This window comes from Chrysemys picta, chromosome 6 (assembly GCF_011386835.1).
Source record: "Chrysemys picta bellii isolate R12L10 chromosome 6, ASM1138683v2, whole genome shotgun sequence".
Taxonomy (NCBI): Eukaryota; Metazoa; Chordata; order Testudines; family Emydidae; genus Chrysemys; species Chrysemys picta.
The window spans coordinates 39,009,764-39,031,519 of record NC_088796.1 but is presented as its reverse complement, the minus strand read 5'-3'; the positions used below and the strand labels follow the sequence as shown (position 1 = coordinate 39,031,519).

Below are 21,756 nucleotides of genomic sequence, written 5' to 3'. Positions count from 1 at the left end.
TAAAACCTCAGATCAGCAAGTGTCCTGATTTCTTACTATAAACATCCACTTGAACTCTTGCCCTAAGTGTATCACCTTTTGGAGAATATGTTTACCACAAAGATCTCACTGGCTGTCCATTATAGCAGAATGTTCCTAAGAAGCTACTCCCTAAAGTGGAAATACATAAGTGATCATACTTCTTTCCTTTCCATTATTCCTTTCCCACATGATTTCTTTTGTGATATGAGGCCTAGTGTGGGAGACAAGAACTAGTCAGTGAAACATTTAGCTAAGAATAATATTTCTCATCAGCAGTGATGAAAGTAAAATGTGTTTTACATAGAATTATTTTAAAAATTGGACATGGATAGGAGCAGGCATATTATCTAAAATACAGCAGATTCATACTTAAACTAGCTGCACAGTTTCTCATGAAATTTACAACAATCTGAATAGCATCTACCATTCTTAATTTGCAGTTTGATGCAGTAATCCATAATGAATCACATTTAGATTACACATTTCAGAGGATCTTAAAGCACTATATGTATTGCAAGACTCTTTACAGGTAGACAAAAAGGTTGTGACTTGCTAAAGGACCACCTCCCACATTATCTTGACTTCTTGTATATAAATCTTCTACATGATATGGCTCAAACCTTAAGGAAAAGTGAGATTTAGACTTAGCAATTCAGATCATTTTAATTAAAGCTTTTGATTTAAGAAGCAGGAAATTCTTTTAACCTACATCAGTTACTATGAACAGAAACACTTTTGCTAGTTTTACTTAGTTATCTAATAAAATTTCCTTTTAATTTTTTGATGGATTGCATTCTTAGATGAATGCAGTGAAAGATCAGTACATTTTGATATAGCTGTTTAAGGACTGAAGTCAGTGAAACAATACAAGTCTGTACAGGATGGTTATTACAATAAAACAAACACCCATTCTAGCACCATGTGCCTTTTAAGTATGATTTTTTTTAAAAAATCAGATACATCTAATTTCAATAGATGTGATCACAAAGTAAATTCCTTCCCAAAGCAAATGCAAGTTTCATAGAAGTAAATTCTCATCTCTAATTGATGTTTCATTGTTTAATTTATTAAACACATTGTGTAAAATCTACATTGCTTTTTCAGCTTTCATGTTTACAGATAGGAGCTTTTTACCATGATGCAACAAAGGTCTCCCATAGCCTACCTTCCTATGGGAGTTACAAACATTAAATGCTGAGAATCTCTGGCTCATTTAGCTCTCTTTTCATTGCCTTCCCTTTATTTCCCTTCAGTCCCGGCATAAATGGGCTTGTGTTCCAAAAAACAAGTTTAAAACCATTCCTAGGGTCTGCTGATATTAACTCTTGGAATCGGTCCTGGAAACAGGGAGAACTCAGAGGGCTAAAATTGTTTGACAAAAAGTTCTTACATAAAAGGTTTTTGTTTTTTTTCCCCCCCTTCTTTTGGACACTGACTGGCAAAAATAACTCAAGTGCCATCAACTAAAAAGTGCTGGATACGTATGGTGCTATTTGTGAGACTTCAGGTACCTGTGGGATTTATATCGTACTATGTAGAGTTTGTGCAGCCTATTGTGCAAATCCAAAATGATAGATTCACCCCACTTTTCAGCTGCTGGCACTGTACAAAGGGAAAAATATGCATTAGCTACTTTCTTTAAAGCAACAGTACTACTCCATACAAACTATCTGCAAACTACAGTTAATGCACATGTAAGTTGTCATGCTAGTATGTGAAAAGGTATTGTGTTTATGCTATTCACTGGATCCCTGAACTTTTATAGTCCTCCTACCCATACGTAGAGATCAGATTGCACCTTTATTCTAGACAGCATTTATCACACTTATACACATACTGTATATCTGTATTATTCTAACATACAACTCTCCTCCATACTTAAATGTTACCTTTTATTATACATCAACTAATTTATATTGTTCTTTACAAAGAAAACATTAGCATTTTATAACCATTCTTTATGGTATTCAAATAAATCATGATTCCAGATTTCTACGAGGATGGAATGTCCAGCTGTTGTACATCCTGTGAAATGAACTAGTCACCGGAAAAAAAAAAAGGCTCACACACATTAAAGATGTACACACAATAAAAGTAATTTACATTGACAAATAAGGAATGTCATTTATTAAGGCTGTGCTTCAGAAAGGACATTTAGGATCAAGTAGCCTTCATCAAGGCACAGAATGGGAATAGGTTAGCACAGCTATCTCTAGAAGAGAAGTTATGTACAATCACTGATGAGGTGTGCATGCACGCAAACACAATTTAAAACTGAACAGCTGGTCTTTGTAACAAAATTGGACATCATTAAAAGGAAATAGTGAAGTTTTTCAAGTCCACAGTTTTACTTCATTATTAAAAAAAAATGGCAAAGATTTCCAAAACATAAAATTCACAATTTGAATAAATGAAAATTTTTCAACAAAGTGCTTCACAGCTCTGAACCCTGCATGGTTGTGCTGTGCTGTCTGGTCTAGAAGCATTCTGGAGACATCATTGAAGTGTTTCACACAAAACTGAAAATGTCATTCAGGTGAAGGAGAAACTGGACATTTCCACAGAGACTTCAAAAGTTTTTATGCTTTCAAGTAGTTGAGTTCTTACAGCCACCATCTCATAACAACTGTATGTTACAGCAGTAAGGGTTCGGGGGATCCATTAGCAGCAGAGGCCCATTTCAAAGGGCACGTGGTCTCTTCGGATTGATCTGTTTACTGGCCTGTTCCTCCTCTTGTAGAGCTGCCCGGAAAGATTTCACTTTATCTTAAAAAAAAAAATAAAGAAAGAAAGAAATGCCACTGTGCTTGTATTCAGTGGGTGTTTTGTAGGTAAGTCTTGAGGTTGCAAGTATTTCACCAGCAAAGAGCACAAAGTTGTTGCATTCCTCCATACATGTGAGCAGAGGCTACAGACAACAAGGAGCCAGGGAAGATAATGGACATGTTTGAGTACATAAGCTCAAGTGTAATACTCCCTATATAAACAAGTTTCTTAGCAACCTGTTCCCCTCTTAGGCCTTACTCCTGTTTCTAGGAAACTTCACAGTAGCACATTCAATGCAGAGTATGCTTCCCAGGCACTCCCTGTCCGTCCTTATCAGCTATACGCACAAAATCTCCAACTGAGCAGTACAGGATTAGCCTCTAACATGTTTCTATATATTAATGCAACTTCCCGTGCTATCTTTAAAATCTCTAGAATTGGATTGGAGACCATTCTTTATACTGACATGACTGATTTAAACATCTACATGAAAACAATGCCTTCCAGAATCCACTATTTTCCTGTAACACAGAAACGGACTTTTGTGACTGCAGTTACACAACAAATGGAGACTTCCTCCATATTTATTTATTTCACTGCAAAACTCCAGAGAATTAAAGAATACTGGAAGAGAAGGGTGTAAAGGTAATTCTGTCACTGTCTTCCTTTTCACACCCTACAACACTATAATCCATAGATAGTTACACAGCTCCATCTACCAAGAAACAAGGAGAGAAGACTGTCAAGTTGAGGCCAGTATAGAGAAACTAGTTCCAAAATCTCTGAGCAATAAACAAGAGTTGGAGTACTCATCACCATGACCAATACCCTCCAAGGGGAGGAATGGGAGAAGTACCAACAATTACTGGCAATAATTTCCTTTTCCATCTCTTTTTCCCCACCCTACAAAGAATTCATAGTCAGCAAGTGTACCAGGCAGTATGAATAGAAGCAAGTGTTTATTCTAAATAGCTATGCTTGCAGCACCTTATTTCAAAGGCAGCCTGTAATGATTTTGAAAGAGAGTGGAGTTGCCCAATTTGCTGCTTTACCAAAGCCATTGTCAATGTCTACCAACTTCTCTTCCTCAGAGGAAGCAATGGGCTCACAGGTGGCACAAGGAAAGTATAACACTCTTTTGTTAGATCCGTTTGAGTTACACTTAACCCAACACACAGTGTTAGAGCAGGAGCATTAAATATATAACTCATGGGACACATCCAATAAATGCATTCATGTGGCCTGCAGGACATATTCAGATTGTGCAAAATCTAAAACTGTTTTCATTTTTTTTTTCAAGGAACTTCCCAACATTATGGTTTCAAAGAAACCCAATATATCCAAAACTAATGACTCAGAGGTGTACATTCACCCCCATTACTCTCACTGGAGTGACCAATTATGCCATGAGGAGTGGCTCTAGATAAGATACAGTCTGAAGAGACAATCTGGGGCACTGAGAATCTGCATTCTGATATGATTGAACGAGAGGTTGAAAACAAGCTGCAGAGATGAAGGCTTCTGAGCTGAGAACACATTCGTAAGCAAGAGCTGTTCATAGCTGGATACAGATCTAAACTCTGGTGGGCAGACCTAGAAGAGTGACCTAGAAGCAGTCTCCCCAGCCTCTGATATGCAGCTGGGAAATAAAGCAGCAGTTGGGAGTTAACTGGCAGACTATTTATTTCTCTCTGCCTTATTTTCCCTTTTCCTGCAATTCCATTTAGACTGTTTCCTTCCTTTGTTGTTTTGAATGGGCTAGGACAGAGAGATAGACAAAGAGAGAAGAAAGCTGGAGGACTGAGCATAGGTTCTAGACTTCCAGGATCCAGGGGGGCAAAATGAAGAATTTTTCCTCTATACTGGTACTGACAGATTATTTGCTTCCTTGAGCCGGTGTAATGGAGCTATAGTGCTCTCTGAATTGAATATGGGTTGTAGGACAGAGGAAGAAAAAAAATTCATAACAATATTCAGTTATAGCTCATTATTGTTAGTTAGTCCTTTTGATGCATAAAAACCCACAGCTAGTAACACACACATAAATAGGGGTCTACTTAAATCACGGAGAAATCACACATTTTTCACAGGTTGGTCATGGCATACATAGCAAGTTTCACAGATGTGTAACACATCTGTGAAATTTGCTATTTATGCCATGACCAACTAACAAAAAATGTATGATTCCTCCACAGCGTTTCTCAAACTGGGGGCCCGACCCAAAAAGGAGTGTGACGTTACACTCCATATTCTTTATGAAAATATACTTATGATATGGATAGGCCATAACAAATATACTTTATGCAAGATGGCTCATGTAAGATATCATTGGAAAGGTTATGATTTACTGAATGTGATTATCCAATTTGTATGCATGTATCATTTCTGTATCTAAAGTTAGGAATATGGACTATGTAACCATTACAGCTGGGTATGTATTTGGAAGACACCCACCAGACAACAGGCCATCAAATTTGATGGGCCATCAGGAAGAAACAACAAGACTGTGAAGATACTAATCTTTCTCCTTCCTGCGAGGTGTCCTGGACTAGCTGACACTACTAGGTCAGGTGGTCCTGCCACCTGGTACTAAACACTACCTTGGACTTCTAGTAATTTTCCACTCACAGGAAGAGGAGGTCAAGTTTGGGAAACAAAAGGCTTCCCGCCTTATGTAAATTCTATTTAAGGCTGGGAGGAAAGGCATTCCAGACTCTCCTCCATGGCCTACCCAAGAAGAAGGACTGCTGAAAGAACCTGAAAGGACAAAAGAGACTAACCTGAAGGGAAAGGCAGGAGTGAGTCCAGACTGAGACAGGGGTCCAGTCTCTAAGAATAAATAACTAGAACTCTGAGCTACAGAAACTCTGCATTCTGCCTAATTCAACATTTAGGGTGAGAAATTACTTTTTGTAATCGGTTTCTTTCGTGAATCAAGCTTAGTTTGTGTGTTTTGTTTTATTTGCTCAGTAATCTGCTTTGTTCGGTTTGCTACCCCTTCAACCACTTTAAATCTGCCTTTTATAGTTAATAAATTTTGTTTTCTTTATATTAAACCCAGTTTCTGTAATTTCTAACCGGGGAGAGTGGGGGGAATGCAGTTGTGCATATCTTCCGCCACACTGAGGGAGGGGGCGAATTTATCAGCTTACGCTGTATAGATTTCTCTACAGCGCAAGACAATATATCTTTGGGTCTGCACTTCAAGGGAGGTGGACAACTGAGTGCTGGGGCAAGTCCCTGAAGCTGAGTCTTCCAGAGCGCTATGTCTGTGTCTTTCTACAGCTGTGTGTGGCCCTGCCTGTGTGCGTATGCTAGAGAAGGCTTAAGAGCCTGGCTCAGAAAGACAGGTTAAAGGGGGCCCGTGCTGGCAGTACAAGCAGCCTCAGTGGAATCTCAGCACATCAGGTGGCATCTTGAAGGGGGGCAACCCATCACAGGGAGTCGCAAGCTTATTAGGGGGTCACGGTATTACCACCCTTACTCCTCCGCTACTGCTGATGGTGGCACTACCTTCAAAGCTGGACACCCGGCCAGCAGCTCTCACTCTCTGCTCTGCCTTCAGAGCTGGGTGACTGGAGGCCACATTTCATGGGGGAGACCAGATTCCACTGTCCGTGATGTGATTTTCACAGCTGTGAATTTGGTAGACCCCTACTCATAAATGGACAAAAAACACAGCCTTACCTCGGAGTTCAGTCAAAATGTCAATTTTTTGTTCTAGGATTGCTTCAAGTTGTGTAGCATAAGAATCCACATCATAATCTACTTCTTCAGCCATCTCTAGAAGAGCTTTTTCATCTTCCAACCATCGAATAGATTCCTGAAAAGACAAGAGATGCACGACCGCTGAATGCATTAGCCAGGAGACAATCTGAAGGCAGACAGCTGAATTCACAAAGTCTTTCTGCTTTCACAAAGCTAGTTATACCCTTTTACTAGACAAACAATTTCATGAATTGTAACATGAATTCACTTCAGTATCTGAATTTTTGTTTTCTATGTAGCAAAACTGTAGGTTTTTAATATGTTTTATAATACATGGTTCCTTCATTCCAATGGCTGTGTCAGGAACGGCCAAAGATAGTGGCCCCAATTCTCTGCTACAGTCTGGAGCACTCAGCATAGCTGCAGGCAGAGGGGAAAAAAATCACTGCTTGATGCCATCTTTGTAGCCCTGATATAAGGACACCATGCACTGAGCTAGACTGGTGATGCAAGTATGTGTGGGCTGCCCACAACTCCAAGGGACCATTCGGACACCCCGGGGCACACCCCCAAGCAAGCTTTGTGGGAGGGGCCTGTGCCATAGGAGCCACTACAACAGCTCCATTCCACAAGAGGATTCCCCTACACCAGGGGTTCTCAAACTTCATTGTACCACGACCCCTTCTGACAACAAAAATTACTACACGACTCCAAGAGTCAAAAAACTCTGGGATAGCTCAGTGGTTTTAGCATTGGCCTGCTAAACCCAGGGTTGTAAGTTCAATACTTGAGGGGGCCAATTAGGGATCTGGAGCAAAATCAGTACTTGGTCCTGCTAGTGAAGGCAGGGGGCTGGACTCGATGACCTTTCGGGGTCCCTTCTAGCTCTATGAGATAGGTATAAGAGGGGGGACTGAAGCCTGAGTCTGCCTGAGTCCCAACACCTCAAGAAAGGAGGCCGAAGCCCAAGATCTTCAGCCCCAGGCAGGGGGCCTGTAACCTGAGTTACCAGGGGAGCTAGCGAACAGGAGCGACTAAAAGGGGAGTTTTGCGAGGGAGTTTAGAGGGGAAGTGGGTGGGAGGGGTGCTAGAGAAACTTAACGTTCTTTAAAACTTAAAGCCAAAACCACCCCCCAATAAATACAAAACATCAACCAAGGAATGAGCTTCAGGAGTAAAAAGATAATGCAGGCAAAAGTCCAGCAACAGAGTGGGGGCTATCCAGTTTATTGCACCCAATGCAGCATGTATGATTACCTGCCCTATGGGCAGGTAGTGTATGTGTGCATTCGGTGCAAGGAGCTCCTGGCCTTCAGAGACTGTGTACAGGCTGAACTAGAGGAGCTAAGAGAGACAGAGGTACATAGATGAGACTTTCCAGGACACAGTAGAACAGACCAACCCCTGGTCTGACAGCCTCTGTGCTGATTAGACAGTCAAATTTCAAGCTCAAATTGTGGGATTAGTGCCAAATAAGCTTCATCCCCAAAACACACAGCCACTAACACTGGAAGGCATGACTAAAACCAGAAAGGAACCAAAGCAGAAGAATTAACTCAATACTTAAAAAAAAAAAAAAAAAAACAGTAACTGCTCTATGGTAACAAGACTTCTATAAGACTATCAGCTTCTGAAAAGAAAACAACAGAAGTTATACAGACAATATATCAGTGTGCTTCTCCACTGCCACTGTGACAAAGGAGTTGGTGCTTGGGGGACATGGTGTATTATATATGATTCGGACTCTGTCTTGCCCGTGAGAATTGTGTTTAGAAATCTGTGAAGGTATGAGTGCACTAGTATACCATGACATCTTCCGTCCCAAGAGTTTGAACTTCCCTCTGGCCAATGTGAGCTATTTGATTAGTACAATCAGTATTTTACCTGGAAGACAGCCCTGTGGTCTTCTACTACTTGCTCTTCCATTTCTACCATTTGTGACACAGCTTCATGGAAAGTAAACAACTGTGGAGAAACTTCTTCCTCCTTGAAAAAATAATAAAGTTTATTATTCTGTGATGAATTTTGCTTTAAAAATAATAAATTAAATTAAATAGGTGTTTCATCCTATCCCAAGATAAGAAAGGGAAATATATAGAAAGCTGTACTGCTGAAAAAGGGACTCAGGAGTGTACAATTTTCAACTTCTTGCACCTGGCTATACATGATCAGAAATTGGGGGAAGGAAGGGGGAAAAAGTAGCAAAACAAATGAAATTTCATTTATTTTTCATCTTTTTTGTTATAATTTTCCAAACAGTTCTTCTACTGAGTAACAAACAAACAAAACAAAACAACAAGAAGGAAACATGGAGTGGGAACCACAGAAATCATTACGCCTATTCTTTTTACATATCTACTAGTGATCTGGAAGAGAAAGAAATGTTAATTAGATCCACAGATACTAAACAGGGAGATGTTGCCAACACCAGCAAGGACAGGGAAAGTAACACAGGATCTCAAGAAAGTTCAAATTAGATACCTAAGAATTTTTCTTCGGTGTATCCATATTCACCATTTCCACAAACGGAGTTTTACTTCAGTGGTGCAATTAAAGGGGCAGGACCAGACTTGTCACTGAAGAGGTAGGGGACCTGTCTACTTATTAGTCTACTTCCTCTGTGCTCTCCTCTAGCAGAGGTGCCAATGCCTAAAAAGTCATTCCTGCCAGCACAATTGGTGTAGTCAATGACAGACTCAAAGCCAAGCAGGCAGGCAGGCGCGACTTCCAGAGAGCAAATTTGCTTGGCAAGGTGCAGGGCAGCTGCCCAGGACGCTCGCAGCTCTTTGTTTCTACCTAACGTGGCACACTGCGCCTTTGTTATGAAAGCAGATTCCTAATGAGGAGCCCAGAGTACTATCCAGCAGGCAAAAGCAAAGCAAATCAATCTGGAGCTAAATTAGGGCTTGTCTACACCTGGAAGTTTACCAAAAGACGTATTCTGGAATAAGAATCAGAGGGGTAGCCATGTTAGTCTGTATCCACAAAAGCAACGAGGAGTCCAGTGGCACCTTAAAGACTAACAGATTTATTTGGGCATAAGCTTTCGTGGGTAAAAAAAACACTTCTTCAAATCTGAAGAAGTGGGTTTTTTACCCACGAAAGCTTATGCCCAGATAAATCTCTTCTGGAATAAGACCATCCACATGGCATCTTATACTGTAATAATGATCATTATTCTGTAATAGCTATGTTATGTCCGCAAGTTTCAAAGTATAGACAAGCTCTCAATCATTCTAAAGTATTCTCTATGCTCTGTAGCTCAAAAAAGATGATGGGTCAGGAAACTGCCTGTAATTAAGGACATGCATTTTGTTCCTGAAGAGAGAGTCAAGCCCCATCCTAAGGCAGCCTCCAAACTATAGTGCTGAGGGAACCCAATTGTAGCAGTGAATTTAGAAACATGGGCATAAGGCAAAATAAGATAAGCATGGAAAAATGCACGCTAGCAAGCCTTGTGGGGAAGAAAATCACTTGAAACAGCTATTTGCATGAAAGGAAAATATCTGGAGTAGTAATACTGAGAGCCCTAGAAGCAATAATGGAAAGAAAGGGCTTTACAGAATGCTGCCAGTTGCCTAATATGGGATGAAGGCATGCTAGGAAAAACTGTCTGGAGAAAAGCAGCAACTTCTAAAACAAACAAGCAGTGCTACTGAAGTGTCCTTAGCAGCAAGGAAAACAGAACGAATCTGAAACAAAGCAAACCCCACAAAACACATTTTTAGCATCAGCATTAACTTTATGACAATTTGAAAGAGTCCAGAGGCTAACTATACTCAACCAAGTAGCTAGTACCCTTATAAACATATATTACTCAGGATTTGATCTACTGTTGAATTCAAAGACAATATTATACACCTCTACCCCGATATAACGCGACCCAATATAACATGAATTCGGATATAACGCGGTAAAGCAGTGCTCCGGGAAGGCAGGGCTGCGCACTCCAGTGGAGCAAAGCAAGTTCGGTATAACGCGGTTTCATCTATAACGCGGTAAGATTTTTTGGCTCCCGAGGACAGCATTATATCGGGGTAGAGGTGTATATACACTCGCCTAAAATGATGAACGCTACTTACATTTTGTTCACAAAGAAGTTTAAGATCATCTCTCTGAGGTGAGCTCCCTACAGCCCACTGTGTCTCTAAATCATCAATTTGATTTGGAGCATGGTGTATAATTGGACGGATATCTCCTGCAGCACTAGGATCAACCGTCAGTTCCTTCACTCTACAATCATTAAAAAAAAAAAAAGATTTTATTTTAAAATAAATGATGCTCTACATAAAATAGCAAAAATAAATTAAAGCCTTATGGATTCAGATGCAATTTAATTCATTTAATAAAGGTGATGTCAACTTCACAAATTTAATGTGACTTTAAGGCCAAAAAAGGACCATCTAGTCTGCCCTTCTATATAAACACAGGACACATAATTTCATCTATTTCATCAAGGCCAATAACTTGTTAGAAAAACATCCCGTTTAGATTTAAAGATGGTGACTGCGAGACTGGCTTTGTTATAAATCAGGTACAAGGAGGGAAAAAACAAACCTAACCATAAACATTTAAGAACTGTATAACAAGTCAATAATAGTCGTAATCGTTAGTGTAAAGATAGCTTCACAGATTCTCTCTCTTTGTGTGCATCTTTTTGGTTAATAAATGATTCCACACTTTTTGACTTTAAAAAACAAATCTGTTTTCTCGCACTAACAATCTAGTGTCCATAAAGAATGGACAGATCATTAATTAAAGCCAGTTTCAATTTTGAGATTCTTAGAAAAGCTGAACATTAGCAAAATGAAAACAGTTTACAAAAGTGCAGCTGACATCATCCATTCAAGCAAGGATGTCCACTTTAAAAAAAGTTTATGAACTAAATGAATTCAAATTTACAAATAAACCAAAAAAGGTTAGACAAATATCCTTCAGTAATAATTAACCTTAACAACTTGCTAATATAGACTAAAAAAAAAAAAAAAAAACCCAAAATCCCCCACACGTATATGTAGGATTCACTACACTAATGAAAAATAAGAAGGTATACATTTCCTTTTATTTTTATCAGGTAATAAAATTCAAAGACTTAGAATTATTCTAAACAGACTTATGAGAACCAATCCACTAAATCTACAAAGGTAACATCACCATTTTTATGTATGAAGGGAAAAGCAAGCCTGAATATGAAATATTCAAATGTTTAAGAAAGAAAAATGAACAAAAAATTGGGAAGATGATTGCGGACCATGCAGTACCGTCACCTGTCAAACAGGACGAAAACAAAGTATGTGATGACTCAAAGCAAGGGAATAAATGAAGGTTTGGGTCTGTAAAATTATACAGCTAAACAGAAAAACTTAAAATAAAGATTCCATGTATAGAATGAAGTAGACCTGGTGATCGAAGGAGAAAAGTCGTCATACTCATAGGAAGGAGAGAGATCAGAGCGACTGCCACTACTCTGTGAGAAGGGAATGTCCGAAGGACTAATTCCAAATTCCTTTACTCTGCAGCAGCAAGATACAGCAGCATATTAAAAGAAAGTGTTCTTGTAAAGACATTAATTAAAATGACAACTTTTCATTTAGCATTCTCCTTTATAGTTTTGAAAAGAATGAAACAAATGAAGCAGTTCGTTTTTAAGATAAAACATGTTTAGAGACAGTGTTGAGACATTTAGGCTTCCTCAAATTTGAGTTTCAAGCATGTTTCTAAGAAAATTCAACTGGACAAATTCTGCTCATTTACAGCAGTGTAAATTTGTAATAATTCCACTGTCTTCAGTGGAGTTATTCCGGGTATACATTGGTATAATGAACAGAATTTGGCCCGAGTTCAATATTCCATGGAATTGCTCTTTTCAAAATATCAAGTGACTACAATTATAATTACTTCAAACTGCATACTACCCAGTTTCATGCGTATTGTAAACTGCACACACATTACTATTTAATGTGTCTAGAGTTCATATAATATCCGCAAGAAGTTACTTATTTATAAATTGATTAGCGCAGTCAAGTGATTAAAAAAATTAATCGTGATTAAGCACGTTGTTAAACAATAATGGAATACCATTTATTTAAATATTTTTGGATGTTTTCTACATTTTCAAATATATTGATTTCAATTACACAGAATACAAAGTATACAGTGCTCACTTTATATTTACTTTTATTACTGTAAAAAACAAAATAAATAGTATTTTTCAATTCAGCTCATACAAGTACTGTAGTGCAATCTCTATCATGAAAGTTGAACTTACAAATGTAGAATTATGTACAAAAAATAACTGTACTGAAAAATAAAACAATGTAAAACTTTAGAGCCTCCAAGTCCACTCAGTCCTACTTCAGCCAATCGCTCAGACAAAGAAACTTGGTTACAATTTGCAAGAGATAATGCTGTCCGTTTCTTGTTTACAATGTCACCTGAAAGTGAGAACAAGCGTTTGCATGGCACCGTTGTAGCCGGCGTCACAAAATATTTACGTGCCAGATGCACTAAAGATTCACGTCCCTTCATCTTCAACCACCGTTTCATAGGACATGCATCCATGCTGATGATGGGTTCTGCTTGATAACGATCCAAAGCAGAGCGGACCAATGCATGTTCATTTTCATCATCATGGAGTCAGATGCCACCAGCAGAAGGTTGATTTTCTTTTTTGGTGGTTCGGGTTCTGTAGTTTCCACATCTGAGTGCTGCTCTTTAAGACTTCTGAAAACATGCTCCACACCTCGTCCCTCTCAGATTTTGGAAGGTACTTCTGATTCTTAAACCTTGGGTCGAGTGCTGTGGCTATTTTTAGAAATCTTACTTTGGTATCTTCTTTGCATTTTGTCAAATCTGCAGTGAAAGTGTTCTTAAAACAAACGTGCTGGGTCATCATCCGAGACTGCTATAACATGAAATATATGGCAGAATGTGGGTAAAACAAAGCCGAAGACATACAATTCTCCCCCAGGGAGTTCAGTCACAAATTTAATTAACACTTTTTTTTTTAAACGAGCATCATCAGCATGGAAGCATATCCTCTGGAATGGTGACCGAAGCATGAAGGGCCATACAAATGTTTAGTATATCTGGCACATAAATACCTTGCAACGCCAGCTACAAAACTGCCATGCAAACGCCTGTTCTCACTTTCAGGTGACACTGTAAATAAGAAGCAGGCAGCAGCATCTCCTGTAAATGTAAACAAACTAGCGATTGGCTGAACAAGAAGTAGGACTGAGTGGACTTGTAGGCTCTAAAGTTTTACATTGTTTTGTTTTTGAGAGCAGTTATGTAACATTTGTAAGTTGCACTTTCATGATAAAGAGATTGCACTACAGTACTTGCATGAGGTAAACTGATAAACAAAAGAAATAGTATTTTTCATTTTTACACTGCAAATATTTGTAATAAAAATATTATAAAGTGAGCACTGTACACTTTTCAGAGTAGCAGCCGTGTTAGACTGTATCCGCAAAAAGAACAGGAGTACTTGTGGCACCTTAGAGACTAACAAATTTATTAGAGCATAAGCTTTCGTGGACTACAGCCCACTTCTTCGGATGCATATAGAGTGAAACATACATTGAGGAGAAATATATACACACACATACAGAGAGCATGTACACTTTGTAGTCTGTGTCGTAATAGAAATCAATATATTTGAAAATGTAAAAAAACATGCGAAAATATTTAATAAATTTCAATTGGTATTCTATTGTTTAACAGTGCGATTAATCATGATTTTTTTTTGATCACGATTAATTTTTTGAGTTAATCACGGGAGCTAACTGCAGTTAATAGACAGCCCTAAAATTGATATGAAAATGACACATTGTTAAAAGAGCATTGAGAGTTAAAATGCAACGGCAAGTGCAAGATTTAAATGTATGGACAAAGTCTACAAATGTAAGGTACGTATTAGATTCTGGCATACAAAGACAAATATAATTAATACTTCTGCACAGTAGATGGGTCTCTATAAAACGTAAACCAAGTTCTCTAAGAAACTTGTTACAGAAATATTAAAAACACATACAGGCTTGCAGTGCATTATTTTTGCAGAATATAATAGCATCACAAGCACAGGGACAGTTATGTGCTTGAAATAGAAAACAAATTAACTGCCTCCCCTCAATTATGAAAAAGTAAAGATCTTCAAGGATCTCAGATGTTTACTGCTGAACATTTATTTCAGAATTCTTGTTCCAGCAGTATACTCAAATATACAGTAAATTTAAAACATTTCTTAGATCTACAAAGATTTTTTTTTTTTTGAACCCTGGAAAACACTATGCAGTTGAGAAGTCCCGGACTACCCATTTCTACTCATAAGCCCAATTCTTCTAAAAGGAGTAATACAAAAGTAAGAGAAATTCTACCTCCCCACTTCTTGACAGTTAAAATATATGCCCAATGCATTATTCTATGCATTTACAGATCAAGTTATCAAGTTTAGAAGAAAACTTAAATTTACAGGTGACAAAAAATCCTGTTTGTATTGCATACTTCTGTCAAAAAGGTAAAAGTGACGAAATTAAAGCAATACAGGATATCCATACTCAATCAGAAACATGTAAAAAGCATTTTTGGTTTTTGAAGGGAAGAAACAATTTAAAAATAAAAACAGAAATAGTGGGGAAAAGGAGGAATCTAGAAGGGCTGGTCTACACTTAAAAATTTGAGTGTTATAACTATATCAGTGAGGGGTGTGATTTTTTTTGCCGATACAGGCCTTGTCTAAACCTGCAGTATGTTGATACACATGGCAATGAAAGACTCTGGCAGTGGAGAGGGAGCAGGGAAAGGTTCAACAGCGGGGAGCTGTCAGAGTCTTTCCCTGCAGCAGGGAAAGGCTCCAGCAGTGGGACACTACACTGCTAAAAATAGCAGTGGGCATGTAGAAAGCCATGCAGGGAACACTATGACGTTGTGCTCAAGACACTCAGAGCTGTGAGCATCTGAGTTACCACTCTGCCTTAGCAAAAGTGAGAGCTTTACTGCTGCCAAGCTGTGTGTCAGTTCACTGACACACGAACCTGTCTGCCTTGCCAGCCAGCTCTTCAAGCTCTGCCAGTCAAAACCTTGCCTTGCAAGTAACAATCAGTGAACCCCATCTCCCAAAGTCCCCAGAGATGTCTCCCTGAAGTGTCCAGTCCCTCTCACTGGACACACTCCGAAATCATTAGAGCCACTGCATCCAAAGTGACAGAGCGATAACAGTGGCTCACAGCTCTGGGTGTCCTACGCGGGACATCACAAGCATATCCTAAGGTTATGGCCTGTTCATACTCTACTCCCCTAAGCAGTGCCTCACTGTATACCTGTGCTAGCTGAGCATGCAGGGTCTGTACTGAACACACCAATGTATATGTAGACATACCTATAATTACATCAGTAAAAGCCCTAGTACACACAGTTCTACACCAGTATAATTGCATCCACACTAGGGACTTTTTGTGGATGTAATTATACCAATACAGTTAAAGCAGCAACGTTTTCTATTATAGACCAGCCTGGAAGCTCAGGTTCTGAAAAGCAATACTGTGCCTTTCACGGCAAGGGGGTCTCAATTCCTAGTCAAACAGTGTATATGCTACAACTGACCATCTAGGCAGAAGTCCTCAAGGAGGCTGAACCTGTCCTCTTACCCCAAAAGGTGACACCTCCAGAACAGGACTGAAGCATATTGGTCAGTGTGAAGATGCTTACACACGGTTGTAGTCCAGTCTACCAATAAATACTGGAATTCAGTTTCCAGTGCTGTTAACTTGTTACCTTTCATAAGCATGAAATTAACTTCAAATAAAATAAACGTTTGGATCAGTCTTTTGGTCTGTGTTTTAGAAAGAAATGCAAGCATACTAAAAATAATTAGAAAGTGCCTAAAATAATTATGTGTCACACAGTAACAGAATACCACAATTCAGAGATCTAATACAACAGCTAAATTAGCTATAAATAAAATATTTCCCATACCTATTTGCATATCTCAGTGTATTTAGAGTGTTTTCACAGGATGCCATCCCTGGAGAGATAGTAGCAATCTGGAGAAAACAAACCATAAATCAACAAACATTTTGTAAAAATAATAACATTGCAGAATTTAAGAAGTTTACCTTGCACTTCAGATTTCACATAGATTAGCACATTTTTAAGGCCAGAAGGGACTATAATGATAATTTAATCTGACCTCCTGCATAACACAGGCCAAAGATACTCACTCAGTAATTTCTGCATCAAGCCCATAATTTCTGGCTGAGCTACAGCACATCTTTTAAAACAATGCCCAATCTTGATTTGAAGACTTCAAAGTGATGGAGAATCTACCACAATCCCAAAGTAAATTATTCCAACATTTAGTTACCTTTGCTGCTAAAAATTTCTCTCTCTTTCTTCCTCCTACCCCTATTCTTCATGGTACAGGGCATGGGGAGAGGATATCACATTCTACATCCAGCCCTGATCACCAACCACTGCTGCCTTTGGGTGGTGAGGGTGGTAACAGGACCTGGTGATTGGCTGTGTTTGTTGCCCTGGCAAATAGCCATTTGGGGCCCCCCATTTCAGCTCCACCCTTAAACTAATATAATGGGTCTCCTTTGATCCCAGGGGCTAGATCACCAATTTTGGGATCTGGAAGAGATTTTTCCAATTTGACAAAACTGCTATATGGGTTTTCACTCCTATCCAGCATCCCTGTGGTCTGCTCTGATAACTACTGTTAAGGATACCAGATTTGCTAATAACAAATGAAACAACTTGAAGGTGCTGTATGTCACTAAGTATTTACTTAAGCACCCTTTTTGAACCACTAACATTTACTAGACCCGTGGTGCTCTTCTGATGTGGTACAGAACCCCATACAATGCTTGGGGTCTGATCCAAAAGCCTACTGAAAGTCAGTCTGTCTTTCTGCAGCCTTTAATGAACTGTGGATCAGATGGGGGGGGGGAGAGGGGGAAGGGAGGGAGGAATTACCACAAACTCCATGTTTTAGGAAATTGACCAAACAGCATTAAACACACACCATTATCATTTCCACTAAGTCCATCTCATTGACCTTACTTCGTTATTTCAGCACCAGAGCCATGCACTGCAACTTCAAACAACCTTTAAAAAAAACACGAAGTAAAATCACCACAATTTTGAGCTGCATCCATTTAACTCCATGGTTCTCTTTCATTCAGAAGCCTTTCCTATGTTCAGACTCCCAGCATTTACTAACATAAAATCTGATTTTAGGTGAGAGTCTGAGAAATGGGTGGTTGTTACTCCCACTCCCTCTCATAATACCGAGCGTCCTAGCATTCTAATTTTGGTGCTTAAATTTCATCCCACTGAGCCTCTCTAGCCTACAGATAAAATTAAACCTATATATTACATGTATAGGTTCTCTCATACATTGGCTACTGCTGGGGGAATTCTGCACTACTGCACACGCAAAGAATTCATATACCCTGCAGATTTTTTTTCTCTACAGAAAAAAAATATTCTCTATATTCTACTGGAGAGGCACTGCAGATACGCATTTTGCCCACCAGGGTCTGCTGTAGCACGAGAACAGAGGGCAGCCGGCTCACTGGCCATAACCATCAGCAGCCGATGGGGAGGAGGAGAGGCTGCATTCCGCACAGGGCCCTGCCCGCAGGGCCAGGTGAGAAGGCACGGGATGGGGCGGGAGGGGGGGAAAACAGACAGCAGGACACAAGGGGCTGCTGGGCAATCACAGACTAGAGTTCAGAAGGGATGGGGGGGGAGGACAGACTGTGATGGGAGCTGAATGGGAGTGGGGGTGAAGGGCCACGTGGGGACAGTAGGTGGCTGAGTGGGGTTGCAGGGATACATGGAGATGGGGATGGCTGAGTGGGGGTCCAGGGACACGTGGGGATGGCAGCACGTGCCTGACTGAATGGGAGGTCAGGGTCAGACAGAGTCTGCATGGGGGAGACTCTACTGGATCCTGGCATGAGTTACCAGATTTTTTTTCTTCCCTTACTTACTGTAACTGTGGTTCTTTGAGATGCGATGCACACTTGAGTCTGTGCATGCCCAGCGCACCGAAGCTGGAGAATTTTACTTAGCAGTATCTGTAGAGGGGGGCACTCATGCCTCATGGCCATAGTCTCTCCCCCCCCGGCTATATCACGTGTCATCACCCGGACCCCCCTCAGCTCCTTCACACTGAATGCCCAGAGACATACAGATGGGATGGAGGGAGGGTCGTGGAATGAACATCTGCATTATATCAAAGAACCACAGTTACAGTAAAGTAATCTTCGAGTAGATGCAGCCATGTATTTCACTTAGGTGACTCAAGCTGTACCCTCTGGGGTTGGGGCTCAGAGTCTATTTAAACAAGAACTGCAAGACTGTCTTCCCAATGTTTGCATCTGCTCTGGATGCCGCTGTAATGGCATAATGGTTTGTAAACATATGTCTCAATGACCATGTGGCAGCCCCACAAATGTTCAATATTGAGACATCACTTAAGAAAGCTATGGGCTCGGACCTATATGTAGTGTACATTTCGTATGCAGTCTTGACACAGGAAGTTATCCACTTAGAGATAGTCTGTGAGGAGACTGCTTGTCCCTAAGGTCTGCATATGAGATAAAACAGAAGAGGCAAAGCCCAAAAGGGTTTAGTCCTGTGCGGGTAAAAGGCCAGACATCTGACATCTCACACTTGAAGGCACTGCTCCTCCAAGAATGAATGTGGTTTAGGAAAAAACAAAGGCAAACATACTGCTTGGCTTAAATGAAACAGAGACCACTTTAGACACAAATTTTGGGTGCAGCTGCAACATCACTTGGTCTTTGGAGAATTCCACATAAGAAGACTCTACCATCAAAAGACTGCAACTCACACACTCGCAGATGTTATTGCCATGAGGAAAGCAGTTTTTTGACATAAGAGAGGAAAGGGGCAGGATGCCAGAAACTCGAACAGAGGTCCCCTGAGAGCTGCTAAGGCCATGTTAAGGTCCCACAAGGGAAACAGTTCCCCTACCAGTGGATGGAGACGAAGAATTCCTTTCAAGGATCTCGCCACTATGGCTTTGGAAAACACCGATCTTACATGAATGGGTAGATGAAAGGCTGAGATCACCAATAGATGTCCCCCAATGAGCTAAGTGTAAGTCCCAACAACTGAAGATGCAGCAAACAGTCCAAGATGTCTTGGACACTAGCCAATGTCCGCTGAATTCTGCAGGCCAATGACCACACAGTCAATCAGCAGGAACTTTCTCGAACGCGTACAGTCTATTAGGGCCATAATTAATTCCATTTTCTGAGTAGGGCCCAATGTTGACTTTCCTGTGTTGAGGATGTGACCCAGTCAAGTAAGTGCACAGTGATGCATATGAGAGGAAGGATTGGGTACTGGTAAGGATAGGGATTGGTGGCCAGTATAAATGGGCCCCAATGTGGGTCAGGTGATGAAGAACAGGAGAAAGATCCTGACCACAATGCTGAGGCGTCTCAGGTTTCTGAGGATAAAGGTGAAGCTAGTCCTCAGGGAGCAAGTAACCGGTCTAACTCATCTGTCACCCAGAACGAGGCAGGCATCGGCGTCAATAATGGAAGCGGTACCACCAGTGCCAGAAACAGTGTTGACCCGAAGTCAGCAGTGGTACTGAAACAGCTGCCTAAGTGGAGGGTGGTGAAAGCCACCACTGTAACATCTGTGTTGCTGACTGCAATGGTGACAAGGAGTTTCCTGGTGCCGAGTTCCTTGCACCGAGTATGGTACTGGCCCTGGTTCCACAGACTGTGGAAGGGGAACACTGGGCTGTGGTGCCAACAGACCCAAGGGTTCAGCAGCCTGTCCAGCCAATGGGCTATCAACGATGCAGCCCTGGCAAAGTCCTGGACCAAAGGAGAGGTTGGAACAAAAAGGCAAAGGATGTCTGTAGCCCCTGGTATGCCACTGATGTGGAAACAGTTACTGCCAGCAATCAGTACCAGACTCAACAGATGCCCTGAGGCCAGAACTGGAGTCAACAGTACAGGGTCTCTAACCTCCCAATTTAGTACCCGGGAGCGGTTAAGAGGCACTTGGCACCATCCTGCGCACCAGCACTAACCCCAGGCTAGTCCACGCTCTTCCTAGAGGAGGCAGAGGAGACCCCATGAGACCTGGAGCGGTCTCAATAGATTTTATGCAACCTTTTCCTCAATGCATTGGACAGGGAACAGCTCCTCCATCTCTCTGGAGAGGTGCCTGCTCCAGAGTGTGAAGCAGAAGCACTCTCAGAACCTGAGGGTGACCTCTGATCTGCGTCTCGTAAAAAGTATATTAAAAAATTTAAATGGGGGGGGAGGGGGAGATAGCTCAGTGGTTTAAGCATTGGCCTGCTAAACCCAAGGTTGAGAGTTCAGTCCTTGAGGGGGCCATTTAGGACAAAAGCTGTCTGGGGATTGGTCCTGCTTTGAGCAGGGGGTTGGACTAGATGACCTCCTGAGGTCCCTTCCTGATGTTCTATGATTCTATAAGGGCCTCTGTGTCAAAGCATGCTGCAGGGCCTGTTTGAGCAGGTGCTATTTTAGGCAAAGATCCCTAGCTGAATCCGTTTTGTGAACCATTTACAGATCAAACACCACTCCTTAACATGGGGCTCACTCAAGAACAGCAAGCACCATGTGTGGTGATCATTGTTAGGGATCGCTCCGCCACATGATGACAATGCTTAAACCCCACAGAGGGCATCACAGGGGAATACTTAACTAAATACAACTAACGCTAATTTAACCAACATTAACGGTACTACTAACTACATACAACTAGAAAAAACACTAAAATAGGGAGAAGTTATGAGGTTAAGACCACACAGACCTCTGACTCCAGCCCCGAGCAGTAAAAAGGAACTAAAGAAGGTTGGGGCAGTGCCACCTCATATAGCCAGGGAGGGGCTATGGCCACAAGGCACGAGCACCGCCCCTCCACAGGTAGAGCAACGCAAAATTGTCCGGCTCTGGTACACACACACACACACACCTAAATGGAACACATGGCTACTCAAAGAACTGTTCTCCATTTCAGCACTCGTGTGACCTGACAGGGATTTAAGGGATTCATTGTGGCCCCCAATTCAGGACCGCACATGTGCCTGTTTAAAGTTAAATATATGCTTACATGCTTTCCTGAACAGAGATGCTTTCCTGAATTGGAAACATTATCTATAGATAAATTTAAATTGCTAACAAAGTATCAAATAAAGAGGTCTGGATCCTACTCTTGTTTCAATTTCAAATTTAG

At 40.8% G+C, this 21,756-nt stretch overlaps 1 protein-coding gene across 11 annotated transcripts in view; it reads right to left on the bottom strand.

The window, feature by feature from the left end:
* Positions 1-1,065: 1,065 nt before the first annotated feature.
* KIF2A (kinesin family member 2A) overlaps positions 1,066-21,756 on the bottom strand; it is a 92,569-nt gene continuing 71,878 nt past the window's right edge. For 4 of the 11 annotated variants that reach the window (XM_065599022.1, XM_065599025.1, XM_065599021.1 and 1 more), the window contains exons 16-21: positions 16,474-16,541; positions 11,895-12,008; positions 10,578-10,728; positions 8,380-8,481; positions 6,475-6,610; positions 1,066-2,787 (exon numbers count right to left, since the gene is read on the bottom strand). In XM_065599022.1, coding sequence (XP_065455094.1) covers positions 2,702-2,787; positions 6,475-6,610; positions 8,380-8,481; positions 10,578-10,728; positions 11,895-12,008; positions 16,474-16,541 — 657 coding nt within the window. In that variant the 3' untranslated portion in view covers positions 1,066-2,701. Of the gene's footprint in view, positions 2,930-6,474; positions 6,611-8,379; positions 8,482-10,577; positions 10,729-11,894; positions 12,009-16,473; positions 16,542-21,756 lie in introns of all 11 variants that reach the window. The other 7 variants (XM_065599029.1, XM_065599027.1, XM_065599024.1 and 4 more) reach the window with 3 other exon arrangements.